The sequence below is a fragment of the Neofelis nebulosa genome, chromosome 5, assembly GCF_028018385.1.
Source record: "Neofelis nebulosa isolate mNeoNeb1 chromosome 5, mNeoNeb1.pri, whole genome shotgun sequence".
Lineage (NCBI taxonomy): Eukaryota > Metazoa > Chordata > Mammalia > Carnivora > Felidae > Neofelis > Neofelis nebulosa.
This window is the reverse complement of record NC_080786.1, coordinates 157,012,385-157,033,557: the sequence shown is the minus strand read 5'-3', so window position 1 is coordinate 157,033,557 and position 21,173 is coordinate 157,012,385. Positions and strand designations below refer to the sequence as shown.

The following is a 21,173-nucleotide window of genomic DNA, read 5'->3' as shown; positions in this document are numbered from 1 at the left end:
GGGGGCCGACACTGGTGGGGTGCGGGGACAGGTTCCTTCAGACAGAATTTCCAGTTCTTCTTCACTTAGGGAGGGATGGAGGGAGGGTGTCGGACAGGATAAGGGCAGGTAAATGGATGGAGGGAGACAGATGAAGAGGCCAGATGGCTGGTAGGTAGGTGGAAGGGACAGGTAGGTATGTAGGTAGCTCAGGAGGTGGACAGAGACGTAAGTGAGCATGTGCCTTTGCACGTGGTGCTGAAGCAGAGCCGTCTTCGGTGCAACCCCACAGCGGACAAGCCTGGCTGATCACCAGCTCAAAGCAAAAGAATCCATGGGAAAGGGACGTGCGGTGACACTGGACTGAAAAGGGAAGTCAAGACTCCCGGGCACAGCTGCTACGGGGAGACCAGGCACCGCCTGACACAGCTCCCTCCAGCCAAATCCGGTTTGGGAAAGAAAATCAGCCCAATTTACCAGCTGAGCGGCCCCTTTCAACAGTCTCCAAGCCCGCCCACTGCTGGGGTCAGCTGGTTGGCACGGCTTTTCACAGTAGAGAGGTCGTCTGGGGAGACGTCCCCATCTGAGACTTAACTGATCCTCACAGGGTTCTGGCTGGGACCTGGAGCCTCAGTCCTTCCCCCACACTGGCTGGGGGTGAGCAGCACATAGACCCCCCCCCCCCCAGGACCCTCCTTTTTCTTCTACAGGGTACAGGCCACAGGATGGGACCTCCCCTGCATCCACCCCTCCACCCCACTAAGTCCACAACCACCTGGAGTCTGGGTCCTCTATCTAAGCCCTGCTGCCCATGTGGGGAACTTCTGGGCTGGGGATGAGGAGACTGTCCTTTGCTGCCAAGCCCTAGTGATTAAGAGGCTATTTTTAGAAGGCAGTGTGTGTAAAGGCCGGAGCTACCCAAGACATTGGCCAGAAGGCGTCCCAACCTAGGGCTGCTGGCAGGACTGTCCCCAAATTCACCCCCTATCCCACTACCAACGGGACAGGTGCAAAACTGTCATGTCCCTGCTTGAACGTCCTTGGCTGGTCACGCCCCTGCTTGAACGTTCAGCACACAGGACCCCCTCACCTGCCCGCCCCTCATCCCAAACCAAACCCCCTCCTTTGCAGCCCTGGTGTCTCTTTGCCCTGGGTGAAAGCTGTCCCCTGCTTTGCCACCCAACCCGCCTGGTCCTCATTACAAAAGCGAAGCAGTGGGCCCGACCCCTTGCTGGTTGTGGCTAAAACGGGAGTTCTCGGTCACGGTAGTGACCGATGAGCAGTTAACTCAGAGGCAGCCCTGGCTGACCCAGCCCTCCCCTCCGGTTGATTCAAGGCCAGGCCTGCCTTGCCAAGCAAGGCGAGGCAGGGACGAGACTTATCTCCAGGGTCGGTGAGCCGAGACCCCACGCCACAGGGGCAGCCCACCTGCCCCGGACCAAAGCTCCAGTCCCACCTACTTGTACTGCTGACACAGAGGAGGCAAAGGGTCCTGAGATGCCCCTACCGGACCACTGACCCCCCAGAGCTACTGTGTAAGCACCCAGGAGAGAATTCCTCAGGTCGCCTCAGACACAAGCTGTATGTGTTCCAGACCTCTTAGTGGTTCGACAAAACTATAAATTCATTTATTAGCCTTGTGAGCAATAACCCATCACCACCTCTTGGCGGGGACTCCTGCTGGTCCAGAAGCCTCACACAGGCTTTCTCCAAGTTAAGAGGCCCCCCACTATGGAGTTTCTTTGGGGGGATGGGTACAATGTCCCATGCTGGCCCGTGGTGACAGAGGCACGCCGGTGTGGATACATGAAGAACCCCCAGACAGGACACTTTAAGCAGAACTGAACACTGCATGAGGTACATCTCAGTGACGTGGTGGCAGAACGAAAGATGAAGGGACTCCAGTAGGCCCTCGTCCACACCAGCTCCTCCCGAGCCGGGCAGGGTTGTACCGTCAAGCGAGTCAGTGCTCTGTGGAGAAGCGGCCAGTCCCAGGGCTGAGGATTCTTACTGTAACAAAGGTGAGGGGTGGTGGGGGCTCCTTACGGGGAGCAGAAGCCAGCCTGAAGTCTCCCACTGGCCCAAATGGGACATGCTATTAAAATAAGTGGCAGGAACAGATTAGAACCCACAAGATAAAACAGGAAACCATGAGCCACCGATGTAAGTCGATCAGCGAGTAAATGAAGTTTGGCGAGAAACTCCGTTTTGGAGCTGCGGAGGCCCTTGCCACACACACCGTTAACAACCAAGGGAAGGGGCCACATTCACAAGCAGGTGCCTCCGCACCAGGGCCCGTGGAAAGCGGAGGCCCGGGCAGGACACGGGGAGAACGAGCATTGTTTCTGATTCCTGCCAAGAGGGGTGACCCCAGTCTAGACGCGAGGGACCACCAGTCGCCCGCAGTGGGGACGATGTACAGAATCGCCAGCCTGAGATCCACCCGACATCCAGGTCCTGGATGGTACGCAAGGGCGGAGGACCTGGTCTCATTCAGAGGAAGCTGAAGAGAAGCGAGAATCAGACACGGGTGACTCCAGATGGGGTATCGTGGCTGCAGAGGGCATCGCTGAACAGACCGGAGGCTTAGATGGCACAGAGGGGCCCATGCTAATTCTGACTCGGTGACTGTGCTGTGGTTAAGAGAATGTTGGTTGCAGAAAATGCACCTAAAGGATTCCGGGTGATACGCATCAAGTCAGCACACAACCCTCAAGCGGTTTGGGTGAAAAATGCTCCTCGCGTTTGTGACTCCTCTGTAAGTTTCAGACTGTCTTGGAAAAAACATCAATATAATCCCCAGCCCGGCCACGTTACCCCCATTTCACAGATAGGTCAGTGAAGGCTCAGAGTGACTGTCTCCTGCCCAACAGCACACAGGTGGACGGCTGAGCCAGTCAGGTCCGAGCGGGACCAGGCAGGGGCAGGGGTGAGACGGTCCGGAGTGCAACCCCGCACAGGGGCCAGGCGGGTTCTCTGCAGCCGCAAGGCACCCTCAAGGCCGTCAGTCCACTCTGATCAGCCGTGGCGCCGTGGCGCCAAGGGCACGCCACAGACTCACAGGTCAAGCGGCACTGGGGGGCGCCCGCCTAAAGCTGTGCCCCGTCCAGAGGTGGGCGCATCAGGAGGTGTGGCGACTGTGAGAAGCCTGGCGGATCTTCACGCAGGTCAAGGAGTCACCTACCGCCCGGCCCAGCAATTCCGTCCCCGGGTACACGCCGAGGAGAGCGGGTCCCCGCAGAAGCTCGTGCGTGTCTACAGCGGCACTAGCGGTCACAAGCGCCCCGCGCACAAACGGTAAACGGAAATGCGGCGGAGGCATCCTCCACTTCGCTTTTACGAAACACCTACGTCACTACCAGTTCTTGCTAATCAGACGCAATGTGAAGATTTCTGTGTGGAGGGAAAAAAAGACAAAAAGCGGGAAGAGCGGCCAGCACTGGTTCCGCAGCGAGCTGTAACAGAGGCGGCGCGAACCCCAGCAGCGGGCGCGGCCCCGCCAACCTCCTTCCCGGGACCCGCGTCAGCCTCTAGCCGCCACAGCTCTGAGCTGTGTCCGTGAGCGCCTGGGCTCGATCACGACTGATTTTGGGTCTCCGTTAGCGAAGTAAGTCCCGGGGAGCAGAATCACAAGAGATTTGGGGTCTGGAGACGCCCAAAAAACTTTCCACGTAAATTAACGGTAACCGTTTTTGCTTTATGCCGTTTCGGCTCAAGAAAGGTCTCACAGGAACACTGTGCTTTCGGACAGCAGGTGACACTTGGGCATCCACACGGTAGAACATTACTCGGCCACACAGGGAATGAAGTCCTGACCCAGGCGACGTGGGACCACACGGAAGCACACAGAAAACATCCGCACCAAAAAGCCGCACACAGAAGGCCCACGCGGGATGAGGCCATCTACACGGAAAGTCCAGAACACGCAGACAGAAAATGGGCGCGGGTTGGCCAGGGGCTGGGGTGGCGGTGGGGGCCGCGAGAGGGCCAGTTCAAGGACACTGGTTTCTTTGACAAAAGCCGGAATGCGGATGGTTACATAACTCTGACCCACGGAGCCCTACGCTCGATGGAGGGGACTTATAATGCCTGTGAGTTACAGCTCAGTGAAGTGATTCTAGAAAAAGAACACATAAGTAATAAACACAACGTCCTCTTCCGGACACAGGCTCTCCTGGGGGCACTGGGTGGCGGTCACCTTCCGGTTCCTCGAGGTCGCCCCGTTTGGCCCAAGGAGAGCCCGTCCTGACAGGGAGGGGCGCTGGCAGATGCAGGAGCGACCACAAGCCGCCCAAAGCTGTCCAGCGCGCCAACGGTCACATCGTCCACACGACCCGGTTGGTAAGGGAAGGACCAGAGCGTGGTCGGAGAACTGCCTGGAAACAGCACCGAGGAAGCCACAGATCCTCTGGTTTGAGGGCTACGATCTGGTCGGATTTTCGTTTCTTCAGAAATTCCTCGTGTGGCTGTTTCCTTACCTTTTGACCAAAGAAATTTCGGCCGAGACAACAGAGCACAGGCCGTCCCCGCCACACACACAAAACGGCACCAACGGCTGGGGAAGAAACGGCCTCAGCAACGTCCGCCTGGCCCCTGCCTGGGCCCGAGCTCTGGGTGGGATGTGCTGCTTTTCCAAGTCACTTTGCACAGCAGGAACCGTGCCCTCCAGGGTCCAGGGGCCCGCCCCGTCGGCCCCTGGCTCTGCCCACCCAGCTGAACTGACTGAACGGGGCCACCGGAAGCCACCTGCCCCCGCGTGCAGCAGGCTTGAGGAACCGGGGTTCAGTGAGAGACCGTGCGGTCCTCTTGCTGGGCTCACCCACACACCTCAGCTCAGCAGTGACCCGGCGGGCCGACCCAGACGGTGCCCACCTATCACCTACACAGCCCCAAGCCCGGAGGCCACCAGGGACCCACGTGGCACTGACTCACACCCGCGGTCCTCCTAATCCGCATTCTTGGGCCAGGGGCTTCTCACAGCACCCTGGTTCCGGTCAGGGTCCCGGTCACGTCCCGGCAACACACGACTGCCTCAGACCCTCCAGGATGAGCAGTAGGGCCGACACTGAATTTAAAGGCGCTGAAGGGAGACGGGGGCACCACGGGTCCATGCACAAGTCAGGGCTGAGGGATGAGCAGAGCCAACCTCCCTGCCTCGGGCACACCAACCAAGCAGCAGTCGGCTGTGTGTCAGCCCGGCTGCTGTCAGCTCCAAACACAAGTTTACGAAGAGGTCGTCCCGAAAACCACAATTAACGCTCGGTGTCCTCTCCCCAATTTCGAGACGTGTGTGGACTTTTTCTCCGCAAAATGGGTACGAGATACAAACATTACTGGGAACAAGCACCTAGCAGTTTTCCCCACTGGAACTCTTCCTGCACAAACGCACCAGAAGCGGGACTCTGCTGGAAAGAACTGCACAGCATTTTATTCATGGACGCCCCGGGGTGTGGCGGGTCACTGGCCCAGGGAGAGGGTCTGCAGGGCAGTTTCACGTCTCGGGGGTTCCTGACCAAGGTCAGCACGGCGCCAGCACTTTCTGGGGCCTGGGGCACGGCCACCGAGCAAGGGGCCCGAGCCTCTGCCGACACAGCAGGTCAGGAGCCGCTGCCATCGGGACACAGTCTTAGGAGCGGGGCCCTGCGGCCCCGATCCCCCGCTCACCTCAGCACAAGGCGGAGGGGCCGCAGGGAAGGGCCTCCCCACACGTGCGGGGCCTGCCGGGGTCACTTCCCACTCCGTGGCGGCTGCCGCCTCCTCATCCGTAGGTCCTGGCAATCGGTCACCTTCGCTCTGGCCCCCGCCCGAGGCTGCCGCCGCCGCCGCCGCCGCCTCTTCCGAGCCCCTCTCCCAGCAGGGCCCCCGGGCTGCTCCTGGGGCCCGGGGCACTCAGCCCCCGAGCCCTGCCGCCTCGCCATCCTCTCAGCTCCGGAGCTCAGGTCTGGACACGAGTCCTCCTCGCCGCCTTTCCCTACAACAGCAAGGCCACGTGAACGAGGCGCCGGGGCCTGGTTGCCTCGCTTCCACCCGGACCAAAGACGCTGCCGGCTCCGGGGCCGCACGCGGGACACACAAAGGGAGCCCACACAGAAGCACCGACGGGCTCAGGAGCATCCCAGCAGCGTGGAGGTCAAGTGCCACAGCCATCGGGCACCCGCGAGGCTATTTATGGTGGCTCCCGGCCGGGCAGGCGGACCGGAAGCAGACCTTCAGGAAAGCCAGCAGACAGACTCAGGACAGAGGAGGTGGCCACAAACGTGCGACCCGAGGGGTGAGGAGGCCCGGAACGCAAGATGGGGCAGACTGGGTCCGGGGTCCAGCCTAGCATTGCTGCACGAGCTGGGCCACTGACTGCAGCAAGGGCCCGGGCATAAGCCAACACGGGGGGGAGGTGGCCTGGGCACGGGCAGAAGCAGTGGCGACCCAGGACACCCTTCAAAGGGTAGATGCCAGGACCTGAGACGGTTAGCGCCGTGGGTGAACACCAAGGTTAGCACCAAGGCACGAATCCTACCTGCCTTGTTCTGTAAACCAGATTTGGGCAAACGCTTCTTCGTCTTCCTCTCCCGCCTGTCTTCCTGCAGGTTCCTGCAGGCTTTTTCCGGAACGTCATCCTCAGGGAAGAGCCCTAGGGACCAAGGCAGGTGATCAGGAGGCAAAAGGCAGGTTGTGATGCTGTCGGTGCGCGTTCAGGACTGCAAACCACCAGGCAGGGTCCACCTCCAGGCGCCGCGAGTGGGAAGACCGTGTTCATGCCCCCACAGCCACGACCGGCTCGAAGCCGCGCCAGCAGGAAGTGGGGGGGGGGGGGGGGGGGGGTCCTGCAGCACTGATGGTGGGTCGTGACCCATGCCCTAAAAACCTCATGCTGGGGGCGCCTGGGTGGCGCAGTCGGTTAAGCGTCCGACTTCAGCCAGGTCACGATCTCGCGGTCCGTGAGTTCGAGCCCCGCGTCGGGCTCTGGGCTGATGGCTCGGAGCCTGGAGCCTGTTTCCGATTCTGTGTCTCCCTCTCTCTCTGCCCCTCCCCCGTTCATGCTCTGTCTCTCTCTGTCCCAAAAATAAATAAAAAACGTTGAAAAAAAAAAATTTAAAAAAAAAAAAAAAAAAAAAAAAACCTCATGCTGAAAGGGAGCCAAGACCGCCCTCCGGGCCAATGGCGATGTTCTCTATGCTGACGGGGGCAGCGCCTATGACACCCAGACGTACGCAACACGCACACACGTGCATGAATTTTACCTAAAAATACCACACACTTCAGCTCACGGTGCGCACAAAGTAGTTGGGGTTACGGTGTGACGGAGGAAGAGGGAGACATGTGACACAGCAGGGACAGTAAATACCGATGGCGGAACTGGACACCCTCCCGACGTCGCTCTGTGTTTAAAAGTTCTCAGACGGAGCCTGGAGCCTGTTTCCGATTCTGTGTCTCCCTCTCTCTCTGCCCCTCCCCCGTTCATGCTCTGTCTCTCTCTGTCCCAAAAATAAATTAAAAAAATGTTGAAAAAAATTAAAAAAAAAAAAAAAGTTCTCAGAGCGAAATGCGGGACACGCCCGTCTCCAGTCATAAGCCGAGAAAACACCTTTCAGAAGAAGCCTCATTACCAGCCCCCTCAGCCACGCACTGAGAAGTGTTACCGTCTGCCACACAGCGTGCCAGCAGCAGGGCAGGCCTGAGAACTCACTAGAAATGCAGGTTCTCGGGCTGCTGCACCTGGGGGGCCAGCAGAGCGTCACAAGGCCCTGGGGCTCTAGCACACGTGCAGGGCTGACAGCCACAGCATTGGGCTAGGGCGAGTGCAGAACCCCTCGGGCCCCCTCTTCCCCAGAGCCCCGCCTCTGCAGACGAGTCAAGTCATGAGGGTGACCACGTGAGCCAGTGTACGCCCAGGAGAAAGGCCGGGGTCCCGGCGCGAGATGCTCACCTTCAGCGAGGTCCTGCAACCTGCAAGGAAAGACAGGCACTCAGCACTGCCACAGCCACTGCCTGAGGGCGGAGGCCGCACCCGTCTCTGCACCGGGCCGCCCGCCCGGGATGAAGCCCCCCACCCGTGCTCTGAGGTCGGGACGGAGGGAAGGCGCCAGGCCAAAGGAGCGAGGGCAATGCCAAGGACAGAGGGAAGGGCAACTTACTTCCGGATCACTTTGTAGAGGCGCTTCCTGTTCTGGGAAGGGGTGTCCTGCTGACTGGCCGCCGCGAACAGTCTGCTGGCCACAGCCTCATAGTCAAACTGTTGCCCAAAAAGAGACACCAGTCACCTCCCAGCTGCTCTGGGAGCGGACACCGAGCAGAGAGAGCACGCAGGCCACATGCAGACTCTCCGATGGGGTCACAAGGACGGGTCCTGATGACGTCCTCCCGAGTCCCCTCCGCTAACGCCACATACAAGGCATGAGGCAGCGAGCAGGACCCCAGCGCTGCTGACAATGTAAAGGGCCCACCCAGGCCAGCCTCTCTGTGACCCCCCGCCCCTGCCGCGCCCCGGGCAGCCACGTCAAGATGAGCAGAATACACTCGTTCAACTCTGACAGATGCTACTTAGGCCATACGCCTAATTCCTACTCCTTTAACAAGTAGTCAACGTTTGAAAAGTTAGTAGGAAGCGTACGTTTCCAATGGGCCTGAAGTCACAGGTCCTGTTTGCCGGGTTCTGACCCCGAGCGCAACACAAAAGGTGACCCATCGGCAGTGCTATCTCATGGGTCTAGTGCTCCAAGAGGCGAACAGGGAGCACACCGCTTGCACGGACTCCGTGACTCGGCACGTGAGGGGCTGGAGCGCCCGCCTTCCTGGCGAGCAGAGGCGGAGCCAGGCCCCGAACACAGGCCACCCACCTGGAGGACGGGGCCCATGCTGTCCTCGCCATCTCCTGCTGGCTCCTCGCTCGTGTCAGGTGCGGCCCCGTGGAGAGAGCCTAGAACAAAAGGGCCCCCGTGAACAGGTGCATATACCCAGCGTGCAGAGGACCCCAACACAAACACCTGGGAACCTGGAGCCCCGTGCACCAGGGCCCAAGACCTGGGCAGAGGTAGGTGCAGGCTGGGGTGGGGGCTCACACCGAGGGGTAAGGTGCCACTGCAGGCCTGGAAATGAAACCAACGTCCCAAAGGCGGAGGGGCCTGAGCAGCCCTCAGAGCGAAACTAAGAATTAGGAGCGGGCGCTTACATAGCCAACGCAGTGTCAGAAGTTCCGGAGACAAAGAAGAGGGGTGCTAGATCCCACCACGGGAGAGCCCCGGATCAAGGGGCCGCAGAGACAGTGTTCAGATCGCTCGGGGCTATGATGTCACGGCCCACCTGCAGCATGGTTCTGGACAACAGGCAGGCACGCAGGACACAGAAGGGGGACGGCAGGGCCACAGGCAGGCTCAGGGGGCCCTCCAGGAGACTACTAAACCTGCCTGTGTCGGGGCGACTCGGCTACAGAGGAAAAGGATGGGCAAGATACACAAGATGGCCGGATAAAACGCTGGGGGCACAAACACAGCCACCAGGAGAGCTCCACTGGGGCGTGAAGAGCTGGCAGGGGGGGGGAATTAACCCTTGAATCCACGGGATCAAATGACCTTCCATGAGGGCTCTAGAACCACTCACTGGGGAAGGACAAGCTCTTCAACAGACGGTGCTGGGAAAACTGGACATCCATGTGCAAGGGAATGAAGCTAGGTCCTGAACTAGCACCATAAACAAAAATCAGCTTGAAGTAGGTGAAAGACCTACGTGTAAGAACTCAAACAGTGTAACTCTGAGAAGTAAATAAAGCAAGGCCCTCACGAGACTGGACGCAGCGAGGACTTCTCAGGTGTGGCCCAGAAGACACAGGGAACAGGGCAATTGAATTTTATGAGGATGAAAACTTCCGTGCACCCAAAGCCGCTACCCAGAGGGCAGTGCACAGAGGGAGAAGATATCTGCGAATCACAAACCCGACAAGGCGTGAGTGTCCAAAACACACAGGGAGCCCCTAACACTCAGCGGCACAGGGCACCCTCCCCTGCCCAAAACAAAGGACTAGGGCAGACCCATCTCCGGGAAGACGCACAGACGGCCACCAAGTGCATAAGGGTGTTCACATCCCCGATCATCAGGGACACACAGACCAAAACCACAGCGAGACACCCCCTCACACCCACGGGGATGCTCCCGCCAACAAAACAGGACATGGGGCCCCTTGTGCGCCGTTGGCAGGAATGCAAGAGGTGCAGCTGCTGTGGAAACAGCATGGAGGGGGTCCTCAAAAAATTTTTAAAAACAGTTAACGTATGATCCCACAATCCCACTTCAGGGCATTTGCCCCCACAAACTGAAAGCAGGGACTCCGAGCAAACCCTGTTCACCCATGTTCACTGCAGAGTCCTTCACAGTAGCTACAATGTGCAAGCAACCCAAGGGTCCCTCGATGGGTGACTGGACACCCATAACGTGGTCCCTGCATGGTGGTGCACTATTCAACCTTAAGAGAAAAAACAAGGAAAGAAACTGACATGTGCTCGAGGACGTGATGCTGAGTGAAATCAGCCGGCCACAAAAGGACAAATCCCGTGGGATGCACTTATATGAGATCCCAGAGCAGCCAGCGTCACGGAGACAGAGAATGGATGGTGGGCGCCATTGGCTGGGGAGGGAGCGATTGAGGGGAGGGGGTCAGCGTTTAACGGGGACAGAGTTTCAGTATGGAAAGATGGAAAGTTACAGAAAGATGGTAGGGACAGCTGCACAACAGTGTGAACACGCTTACCACCACCGAACTGAGCACTTAACAATGGTTAATGTAGTAAGCTTCACATAACGCGTATTTTCGCACAAAGAGAGTCAGAGGCGGGCAGAGTCCTAAAGCTGGCGGTAGACGCACGCCTGCAGCCACAGGCCACGACTGAGGCCACAGGCCACCTGAGATCAACTGACGTCCCACGAGGACCCACATGAACATCGAGACGGTGAACAGACCCCACAGCCCTTCCCTGGGACATCCCCCGTGGCAGGTTTCCCCGTGGTACGCTCCATCCACTCACTCACCCACCCCGGCTCGTGGGCACCTCGTCTGTGCCAGGTGCCGCTCCCGGCACTGGGGACGCAGCTGTGATCAACAACACTCGCCGTCCTGGGGGAGCCCACGTCCGGTGGGGAGAAAGGGCCACAAATGACAAATGTGATTTATCTAAGCGATTTATCCCAGAAAATGAGATGTGTTGGGGGGAAACCCAGTGAACGAGCCAAGGCAGGGGCTGGGAGGCTGTTTCAACAGGGTGGTCCGGGTGGGCCCAGTGAGGGAGGGCTGGGACTGGAGAGAAAGGGTGAGCAGGGAGGAACCGTAAGTCAGAAAGGAGCCAGGGAGTCAGGATCGCATCCTGGGAAAGGGAGGCTGGAGAGGAAAAACACACGTGCTTGTTTCTGGAAGTCAACCCGGCTGCCGAGCCACGGATAAAAGCTGGGGGTAAGCTCAGGAACAAGGGGACCAGGCCAGAGGTGAACGCGGGGACCCGGGCAGGCACCGAAGCTTGCCGGGCCAGGACGGGTGCCGGCACACCAGATGTGCTGTGACCCTCACCTCTCCGTGGCTCCTTGGACGGCACGTCCTCCTCCCGCTCGTCCTCCGACGTCCCCTCCTCCTCCTCTGCTGCCTCCAACTCATTCATAAGGTCCTCAATGGCAAACGGGGCCTGCTCCACGATCGTTTCAAAGACACCCCGAGTGATGTTATGCAACACCAGGGAGCTGAGGGGCAGCCGCACAGGAGCAGGCCAGTTAGGTCGCGCCCATCCATCCAGCCCCGCCCACGGCAGCCGCCCTCCAGTGACCCTGTCATGCACCCGGACGGGACTCAGCCTCAGCCTCTCTTCCCGGAGGTGGGCATCCGGGGAACTCAGCGAGAAAGAACCGGCCGGAGGAAGCCCTGCCACTTACTCCTTAGTCTGAGCGGCGATCGTGCAGAAGGGCTCGATGAACTTGAGGTTCTGGTCCGCCGTCAGCTACGGGAAGAGACAGGCGTGGCCTGAGGCCCTCGTGCCTGAGCACAGGTGAGGGGCTCGGCCGCCACCCTCGGCCCACCGCCCTCACCTCCGCGGCGCCCACTTTGCTCAGCTCCTCCAGGAAGATCTCAAGGAAGTGGCTCTTGACCCCGCCGGGGGCCTGGCTGTCAGGGTGCAGGATCTCTGTCGTCAGCAGCTCCAGCAGCTGTTCCGCCTGCCTGAGGAGGGAGACGGGCAGGTACAGCAGGCGGCCACAGCCGGCCACGAGCCGGTGAGGTCCCTCTACCTGAAGCGGAACTCTGATGGGGCACGGTGACAGGCCAGCGCCCATCCTCCCAACGTGCCGCTTTCCGCCGGTGCCTATCTGGTGACCCGGGCAGGTCTGTTCCAGCACAAAGGACTCGTCATTACAGATGTGGGACCACTGTCGGCACCAGCACACGTGGCAAGACAACCTCAGCTACGAGGGCCTTCCCTTCCAACACCATGCCGGGGGCCTGGAGTGACAAGAGGCCGCACCACCACGTCTCGCACGGCTCCGTCCTCGCGGGGAAGGAACGCCAGGACACGGCAAAGAAAGGAGGGGAGGCCAGCGAGGGGGAAGAGCCGCTTCCCCGGTTCCACTGCATGGAGTACGTGGCCCGGGCAGGCCACGTCTGCCCTCCCCTAGCATGCTGGTTTCAGTGGTCTGAGGCCTGGGGCTCCAAGGTCAGAGAGCCCTGGCGACCAGCCTTTGATGGTCCCGATGCATCGAGGTGCAGAGTAACGTAGTGTTCCCTTCACCTGAATCGTTAAGACGCGCCTTCTCTAACGAGCTCCGCGGCTGAGGCGGACGCTTGGCCGCACGGGGACTCGCTGGCTAGGAAAGGATGCTGTCTGCGGCTCAGCCTGGGGACCCCTCCTCCCAGGCCAGTGCCAGTAACGAACGTTGCCAGGCAACCGGCGCCATCCGGCTGCTCGAGAACGGGGACAGGCTGCAGGGACAACCGGGGCGGACAACACCGGTGACCCCAGGCCGATGGGAGGCTCCCAGCTTCTTCAAGAGGACCTCTGCATTCCATTCCCCACAGCGAGGCTGGAACTACTCTCGCAATGATAAACCGAAGAGTTAACAGAAATAAGGCGTCCCTTTAACATGCCCCTCTGCTCAGGCACCAGCCACCTATGGGGACTGAAATCCTGAGTCCCGTCCAGTGGGCGCCTGAGCCTGGGCACCGCCCCCCCCCCCGGAAGTAAAGGATGAAGATCACTCACAAGCAGAGGCACCCTTGCCCTAAACATGAAGTCACCCATAATCAGGGAATACGGTCCGCTCCTGCTGATCCACATTTATTTGGGAAAACGCGGGCCAGAGGCAAGGACGTCCCCTCGCTCTCCAGAAGATGCACCGCCTGGGCTGGGACACGTGCCTGGTGCAGCAGCTAGGCCAGCGGCACTGGTTTTAGGGTCCGCAGGCTTGAAACGAGCACTTTAGCATACTTCCGATTCTCAATCACGCAACCACTCACAATATGTTGTTTCCGACCCTCCCCGCTCCCCAGACCTCGCAGCAGAACACAGGACACAGGGGCGCCTTTGATGCATCGTCAGTGAAATAAAAAAGCGCTCTGCAAACGTGGTGTTTGCGCCACGCCCCTCTGTGCCCCGCACACAGAACACCGCAGAACCTTAAAGGTCGTTACCTGTTGCCGCTCAGCACTTAAATGTGTTCTGAGTCCCTACACAGGGAAGTGTCACTCTCACGATGAGAAAAAAGTGTAAAGAAACAGAGTTTTAATTTTAAAAGCTTTAAAATGGCAGCTCAGAAACCCATCTGGAGCCGCAGACTTCGGCCTGCCTCCTGAAGGTGTAGACAGTGGTGCCACACCTGGGAGGCACGGCCCAGGTGGCCTTGCCGGGCGTGGTCCCGGGGGGCCCAGGAGGGTGGAGGAGGGCTGGGGCTCGGCACAGCCCCCCAGCCCAGAGCCCGGGGGAGCCCAAGGCCGGCCACAGACCGAGGGGGCCTCTTAATGTGGGGGACGCAGACTTCCCCCATCACAAGCACCACTGTCAAAAGTGCCAAGTCTGAATGAATCAAAACTTTCTGTGACTGGAAGCAAATACCACTGATAACAGAGCCAACTATGCCACCCCATATGAAAACAAAACAAAAAAACCACCACCTTGGCTGTGCGTTAACTATGTTGAGAAATGACACTACGTTATTTACAATGAGAGAACTCGGCTGGGATTCAGAGTAAGAACTCACCATCAAGGCTGAAAACGTTCACTTCTGAGGACACAAGAACCAACTACGATGTTACAAATGCCTTCCTATGAAGCACCACTGGGTCACCCTTTCACGGGAAGACTGACGTCTCTTTATGACAAAGAGCTAAAGAAGAGGCACGTGACCCAACCCCCAGGGAAGGAATGTGGGCTCGCCCGTGAGAAGCACAGCGGCTCTCAGGATGCACCATGAATACCAACCTTTCTTCCCACCCCTGCATCTTCAGGGCCTTCAAGGACTCGTTCAGGACCATCCGCATGAGCTGTGGCATGAACAGAGACCCCCGTTAGTGGGAGCAAGGCCCCGACTTCCCAGAATCCCCTCCACCCTGGTCGTCTCCGTGGCCCAGAGCGCACAGCAGGCCCCCCAGAGCTGCTGGTGGACAGGACACCGAGCTTCAGGACCCTGAGTCCAGAGGATACGCCGCTGCCCCCAGGCTGGGATGTTCCCACCTTCCAAGAGCACCCGGAATTCCAGCTCACGGTGGACACATGCGGGGGCACCGGCAGCACCATCAACAAAAGCCAAACGGAAGTGTCCTCATTTCAGGGGTGGGAGCAGGGAACCAAGCATGGGTCCCCCCTGGGGAGGCAGAGCGCTTTGGGAAAACCAGGTCTGAAACGGAGAACAGCCCCTCTGGGCCGCCCCCGAGGGCTGCTGTCCCGACAGAATGGAAGCATCCGCTCGCTCTCTCGCCTTCACATCAGGTCCCGGCTCCCCCCCCCAACTCCCCGCTTCCCGCTGCAGCAGCCTTTCCACCCGGTTTCCCCACCGTCCAGAGGCCGAGCAGCATGCCCGCAGAGGGGTCCGGCAGTGGTAAAGGGACAGAGGGTGCACAGGGCACAGCTGGCAGCCAGAAGACCCGTGCCTAGGAACACGGGGGGCTCGTGTGACATCACTCCTGGGGCCGGCGGCGCCACCAAGGGGGCTGCCTCTACAGGGGGCTGTGCTGCTGGGCGCGCTCACACGGGCCCCCAGCAAGCAACAGAAGCCATCCTTCCAAGGTCGTGGTAACTGCATCTCAGGGGACGGGGAGCTGACTCACACAGAAGCTCCTCTGTCCTGTAAACCTGCACCTTGTGCACGTGCACAGCTCGGGCCCCGGCCCCACCCCGACTGCCCTAGCGTCCACCCTCCTCCCTTCTTGGGCTCCGGGCCTTGCCCGCTAGCTGGTCCTCACCCTGACGTCTGAGATACACAGCGTCCACGCAGCCCTGGGCCGAGTCTGAGCCGGCAGCCGATCCCGAGTAACTACAGCCCCACGGGGCCGTCCTCAGTGAGGCCCAGCCAGTGCCCTACTGGGTTCCCACTGGGTCCCCTGCTCTCAGACGGCAACACTGCCCCAAGTCCCAGCGAATACCACTGTAGTGACGAGACTGCGGTTCAAATGGGGGGGAGGGGGGTGGACGGCAAGACCCTGAGGGCGTAAAACTCCACCTGTCCTGCATTTCTGAGAGCAGACAAGTAACCGAAGTTCACAGGAATGCAACACAGAAAAGAAAAAGCGGATTCTGCACACAACTATCACATGAATCGTCCTCACGCAGAGGAAAACATCACAGGCTGGAGCCCACCATGGACCCGAGGTCTGTGTCTCGGGCACGAACCCGACGGAGGCTTGCTGGCTCACAGGTCCACGGCCTCTCCAGCAGGGATGCGATGGCTGCACCACCGACTCTCCCCAGACGGTGACTCTGACACCCCTGCCTGAGACCGAAGCCCGTGCATTACGTTCTGAACCGTCTGCACGCTCACCGACCCTGAGATGGGGCAGACGCTGTGCAATCACGGGCCCGTGCTGCCCTCGAGCCCGTTGGACTCACGGGTCACAGTCCTCAGGGCCATCGCGCTGCCCAGGCAGGGCAGGAAAGGCTCAGAGGCCACATCTCTCGGTGCCGTGCCCCCAGCTCTCCCCCACCTGCCCTCATGCCCACCGCCGCCGGCACGGCGGGGCCCAGAGAACGCAGAGCCTCCTCACCATGTAGAACTTATCCAGGCGCAGTCTGTCGATGCCCGTCCACTCGCGGTTCATGGTTTGCCAGAATGTTTGAAGGAACAGGTGCTCTGAAGGATAAAGGCCAGAAGAGAATCACAGGGGAACACGGATGCCGCTTTGCAAGGTGGGGTGAGACAATGTGGAGAAACCCGGTCAGGACGCCACGCGCAACCAACCGCTGGGGTCCTCGCCCCAGGCCGCGGAGCTCAGAAGCGGTGTTAGGAAGCGGGCCTAGAAATGGGACCAGGAGGGACCTCAGAAAGCAAGCGCCCAGCTACAACCTCAAACCGCAGCCACGTTCTCTGAAGAACAGGCACAAAAAGCTGGCAAAGCCGGCAGCAGAGAAGCGGCTCCAGCCAGTCCCCCCGCCCCCTCCCCGACACCCACGCCCGGCCCCCACATCCCCTAACCCGCTCAGGCACAGAACCCCACCAATGGCGGGAAGTCACACACAGTGCTACGAGCTGTGTCCCCCAAATTCACGTCGAACCCTAACCCCAGGACCTCGGAATAACTTTATCTGAAGATCGGATCTTTAAAGAGGGAATGAAGGTAAAACGAGGGGAGCGATGGGGGCCCTAAGCCAATCTGATTTGTGTCTTTGTAAGAAGAGATCAGGACACAGACACACAGAGGGACGAGCAGGTGAGGACACGGGGAGAGGACGGTGTCTGCACGCGCAGGAGCAAGGCCTCCAGGAACCAGCCCTGCCCACGCCTTGACCCTGGGACACACGTGGGGCCTCCCTGATCTCCTGTGACAAGTTTCTCCTACAGCAAAGCTTGGTCAGGCGCTTCAATAACAGACAAGCCCAAGTCCAACTCGTACAACTATCACCAGGCGAGTCTTTCTACTTGGCCTTCTGCAGGCTCTCAGAGAGAACAAGTTAGAAAACACAGACCTCCGCTGTCTGCTCAGATGTAGTTACCTCGACTACCTGTGCACCCCTAACTGCACGTAAGTGTAACTGAACTAAACCCGCCCGGTCCTCACCAGCCACGGCCACACTATCTACAGGGTGACACCGGGCCACCCTGGCTGTGGCCCACCTGAACACCGTGGGGAGGTCGAAGCTGCCGGTGCCCGGCCCCAACGCCAGAGCCACATTCATCTGGACCGGGGTCTAGACATCGAGATTTGTAAAGATGCCCCCGTGATCACAGCGGGCAGGCAGCAGGGTTGAGAACCACGCATCTTGGGCAGGACAAGCACAGAAGCGCTGGGGAAACACTGAGGGAACACCCCACCTATCAGGTGACTCAGCCAAGCAATTTGGCAACCCTGCGCTAGGTCTCCATTTCTAGGTCTCCGTTTTTATTTTAAAATGTAAGATACCGGCCCTTTAGACTCCAGCTGGGTCCACGGTGGATAAACAGGTTAATACCGTTGGACACCTAGAGCAGGGTTTTGCAGTTAAGCACCAGCAGACGCCGGGAAGAACGGGGCCTCCCTTTTCTCTAGGTCTCAGGACGCAAGCCTCCCACGTCCCGTAGCCAACGTTCTGCCCTTACCCCAGGGCTTCCCCAGAGCAGGGATACTCACGTGCCTCTGTGGTCTGAAAAGCATGGATGAGCTGGGAAATGGTCCTCCCTAGTTCCTCCTGCGTGGTAAACAGTAAAAACTGCTCTCAGACCCTGAAGAAACGTGGTCTTACAACAAGAAGCATCAGCAGAGAGGGGCGCCTGGGTGGCTCAGTAGGTTAAACATCCGACTTCGGCTCAGGTCATGATCTCGCGGTTCGTGAGTTCAAGCCCCACGTCAGGCTCTGTGCTGACGGCTCGGAGCCCAGAGCCTGCTTCTGATTCTGTGTCTCCCTCTCTCTCTCTGCCCCTCCCCCATTCATGTTCTGTCTCAAAAATAAATAAACGCTAAAAAAATTTTAATATAAAAGGATGTTTATTACAATATTGGTTTTTTTCGGGTTTTTGTCTATTCACTTGTTATTTTTCAATTTACATCCACGTTAGTTAGCATATAGTGCAACAATGATTTCAGGAGTAGCTTCCTTAATGCCCCTTACCCATTTAGCCCATCGCCCCTCCCACAGCCCCCCCCAGTAACCCTGTTTGTTCTCCGTATTTAAGAGTCTCTTCTGTTTTGTCCCCCTCCCTGTTTTTTTTATATTATTTTTGTTTCCCTTTCTTTATGTTCACCTGTTTTGTCCCTTAAAGTCCTCATACGAGTGAAGTTATATATTTGTCTTTCTCTGACTAATTTCACTTAGCATAATACCCTTCAGGTCCATCCACGTAGTTGCAAATGTCAAGATTTCATTCTTTTTGATTGCCGAGTAATACTCCATTGTGTGTGTGTGTGTGTGTATGTATATATATATATATATATATATATATATATATATACATACCACATCTCCTTTATCCATTCATCCCTCGGTGGACATTTGGGCTCTTTTAGACTTTGGCTATTGTCGACAGCACTGCTATAAACATGGGGGTGCATGTGCCCCTTTGAAACAGCACACCTGTATCCCTTGGATAAATACCTAGTAGTGCAATTGCTGGGTCGTAGGGTAGTTCCATTTTTCATTAAAAAAAACCCAAAAAACAGTTTTTTGTTTTTTTAGCAAAAAATAAAAAATACAGCATCGAAGCTGTGAAAGTGCACCCAGTGTCTGAGGCTACCTTAAATGCCCATCTGTCCTCCCACCGGCACGGCTACTCCGGCTTCTCCTGCTACCGCCTCATAGGCTCACCTGGAGGAGGGCCTTGTCCTGCATCCACATGCAGTAAAACAGTCCTTTCCAAACCTTCAGCAGCTCGTCATGAGTGAAACCTCCTGCACCAGAAACAGCAACACTCGAGGTAAACCAAGATTTTAGTGCCAGGAACAAAGCCAGAGCAATGCGACTGCCCGAATTACATCAAAGCCTCTCACTGTCAAGGTGCCTGGCCCTCTCCTCCAGTGCCATCCTCCCAACTCAGAACCCGCTGGCACTGGGCCTAGTCCCCCAGGTAACAGCCATTCCACTCATCCAATAAACAAGAATCTACAAGTATCCATATTCCACTTCTGGGCTCTCAACACTGCATGCGTCTGTCATAATGCATTCAGCTCTGCGCTTGGGATTTGTGCATTTTCGTGTTAAGCTTCAAATTTTAAATGAAAAAGTTAATTCATGCAAACTAGGAAGGGAGCTACAGAAAAGCACTTGAAATATTTACAGGGGTCCTAAAAATGTGCCCGGCACTCCGTTCCTGAAGCAAAGGTTCTCAGACTTTAGCACTAGGAATGGAATCACTTGGAAGGTTTCTGACTCCTTAGGGCTGGAATGGGACTCAATAATTTGCATTTCTAACACGTGCCCGGGTGACGCGGAAGCTGCCGAGAGGGGCCGCCACACTTTCAGAACCAGCGTTAGAGAGATCAGTTCACAAGAAGCATGTCCTCCGCCCCGGCAGAGGCCACTCTGCACCTAACTCAGACCACAACCCAGTGACTACACAAAGAGAAAACTACCAACGGCAACAAATGCCGCCCTGAGGGAAAAATACCGAGTGCCCGAACACCGGGTAGCAGAGATATCAGGACACACGGTCTGAGGACGGCGCCGATTCCCAGGGGGAGGGAGGTCTGAGCTGGGAAAAGGAGGTAAGGGCTGGAGAGGGGGGAAGGGGTCCACGAAGAGGGACACGTGGTCACCACCACCACCTGGAGGAGCCGCGAGGGGCCGGAGAGGGGAGGGGCGCAGGGCGAGAGCTCGCCGGGCAGGACAGGGCGGCCTGCACCACACGGAGGCCGCGCCGGCCCGGCCACGTGGAGATCCCGCGTGGTTCGGAGGTCCCACCCGGCCCCGCGCCTCCGCAGGCCTCCGGCCGCCCCGCGACCCCCGCCGCGGTCCCACCCCCGCAGGGCGCCCACGCCCCGCCAGCCCACGCCAACCTGCGGCCCGCTGAGTCCTGGCGACGATGTATTTCCGGAGCCTCTTCACCGCCCGGTCCCGGGTCACCTGCTCGTTCCCGGCCAGGCGCTGGGCCAGCTGGATCTCCGGGGGGAGCGGCACGCGCGGGGCCATGGCGAACGCCCCCGACCCTCGGGCGCCGGCGACCACTTCGCTTCGCCGGGGCGCGCGCGCGCGCGTGACGTCACAGGACCGCGCCGGCCTCTCTGGGGCGTGCGCGTGACGTCATCGGCCCCGCCCGTCTCCCTCGGCGCGAGCGAGTGACGCCTCCCGGCCGCGCCGGCGTCTCTGGGGGCGCGAGCTCCCGCCGCCTGGCGGCCGGTCCCGGATGCCGCTTCGCTGGTTCTGCGGGTGGCCGTTCACCCTGGACACTCGGGGTTAAAGAGAGACCATTATGGGGCGCCTGGGTGGCTCGGTCGGGTCAGTGTCAGGAGTCTTCATCTAGGCTCAGGTCGTGATCTCACCGTGGGTGAGGTCGAGCCCTGCGTGGGGCGCCTTGCTGGCAGTGTGGAGTCGGCTTGCAGTTCTCTGCCTTTCCCTCTTTCTCTCTCTCTCTCTTTCTCTCTCTCTGCCCCTCCCCTGCTTGCGCACGCGTGGGCTCTGTCTCCCTCTCTAAATAAATAAATAACTTTAAAAAAAAAAAAAAGAGGAAGAGGTCGTTAAGCGTGTGCCCGCCTTTTGGGGGGCTGTAGTTCACCCTGTAAGGGTTAAATTGTAGTGTAGGGCTAACGCTTAGCTTGAAAAATAACAGCTTGGTGTTGACACTGAAGGTTAAGCGATAACAGCCTCGCTTTACTCTTGTAAACTAGCTTCATACTCTTGTAAATTAGGCCTCACCAATTAAGGAAACAAAAGTTCAAAGAAAAAGAGCGTCGGAGGCAGGGTCAACGAGATCCACTGGTTGCAACCTAGAGGCAGAAAGTCTAAAATAAATACCTCATTAGGCAACTGTTTCTGACTCTTCTGGAAACTTTCTTTGTTCTGTTCCCAGGTGATGATAAAACGATGTGATCGGTTATAAAAACTCTGTACCCCGGTACC

General features: G+C 58.5%; 1 protein-coding gene across 1 annotated transcript; it reads right to left on the bottom strand.

Moving 5' to 3' along the window:
- Window positions 1-1,585: 1,585 nt before the first annotated feature.
- On the bottom strand, window positions 1,586-20,347 carry RRP1 (ribosomal RNA processing 1). Its single transcript, XM_058732157.1, has 13 exons — window positions 20,114-20,347; window positions 18,927-19,009; window positions 17,756-17,813; window positions 16,196-16,281; window positions 14,418-14,479; window positions 12,037-12,166; window positions 11,884-11,948; window positions 11,528-11,694; window positions 8,814-8,893; window positions 8,112-8,209; window positions 7,904-7,923; window positions 6,494-6,607; window positions 1,586-5,950 (listed from the first exon to the last, which is right to left on the bottom strand). The coding sequence occupies exons 1-13, from the start codon at window positions 20,244-20,246 to the stop codon at window positions 5,706-5,708; spliced, it is 1,341 nt and encodes a 446-aa protein (XP_058588140.1). The 5' UTR covers window positions 20,247-20,347; the 3' UTR covers window positions 1,586-5,705.
- Window positions 20,348-21,173: the final 826 nt, after the last annotated feature.

Bases quoted from the DNA above. Each gene is read 5' to 3' on its own strand.
- RRP1 (XM_058732157.1), bottom strand. From the start codon at position 20,246: ATGGCCCCGCGCGTGCCGCTCCCCCCGGAGATCCAGCTGGCCCAGCGC. The intron at 16,282-17,755 runs GTGAGTATCCCT...TTTATCCTTCAG, and splicing joins TTTTCAGACCACAGAGGCAC to AGCACCTGTTCCTTCAAACA. The intron at 5,951-6,493 runs GTAGGATTCGTG...TTGCTGTTGTAG, and splicing joins TGGTTTACAGAACAAGGCAG to GGAAAGGCGGCGAGGAGGAC.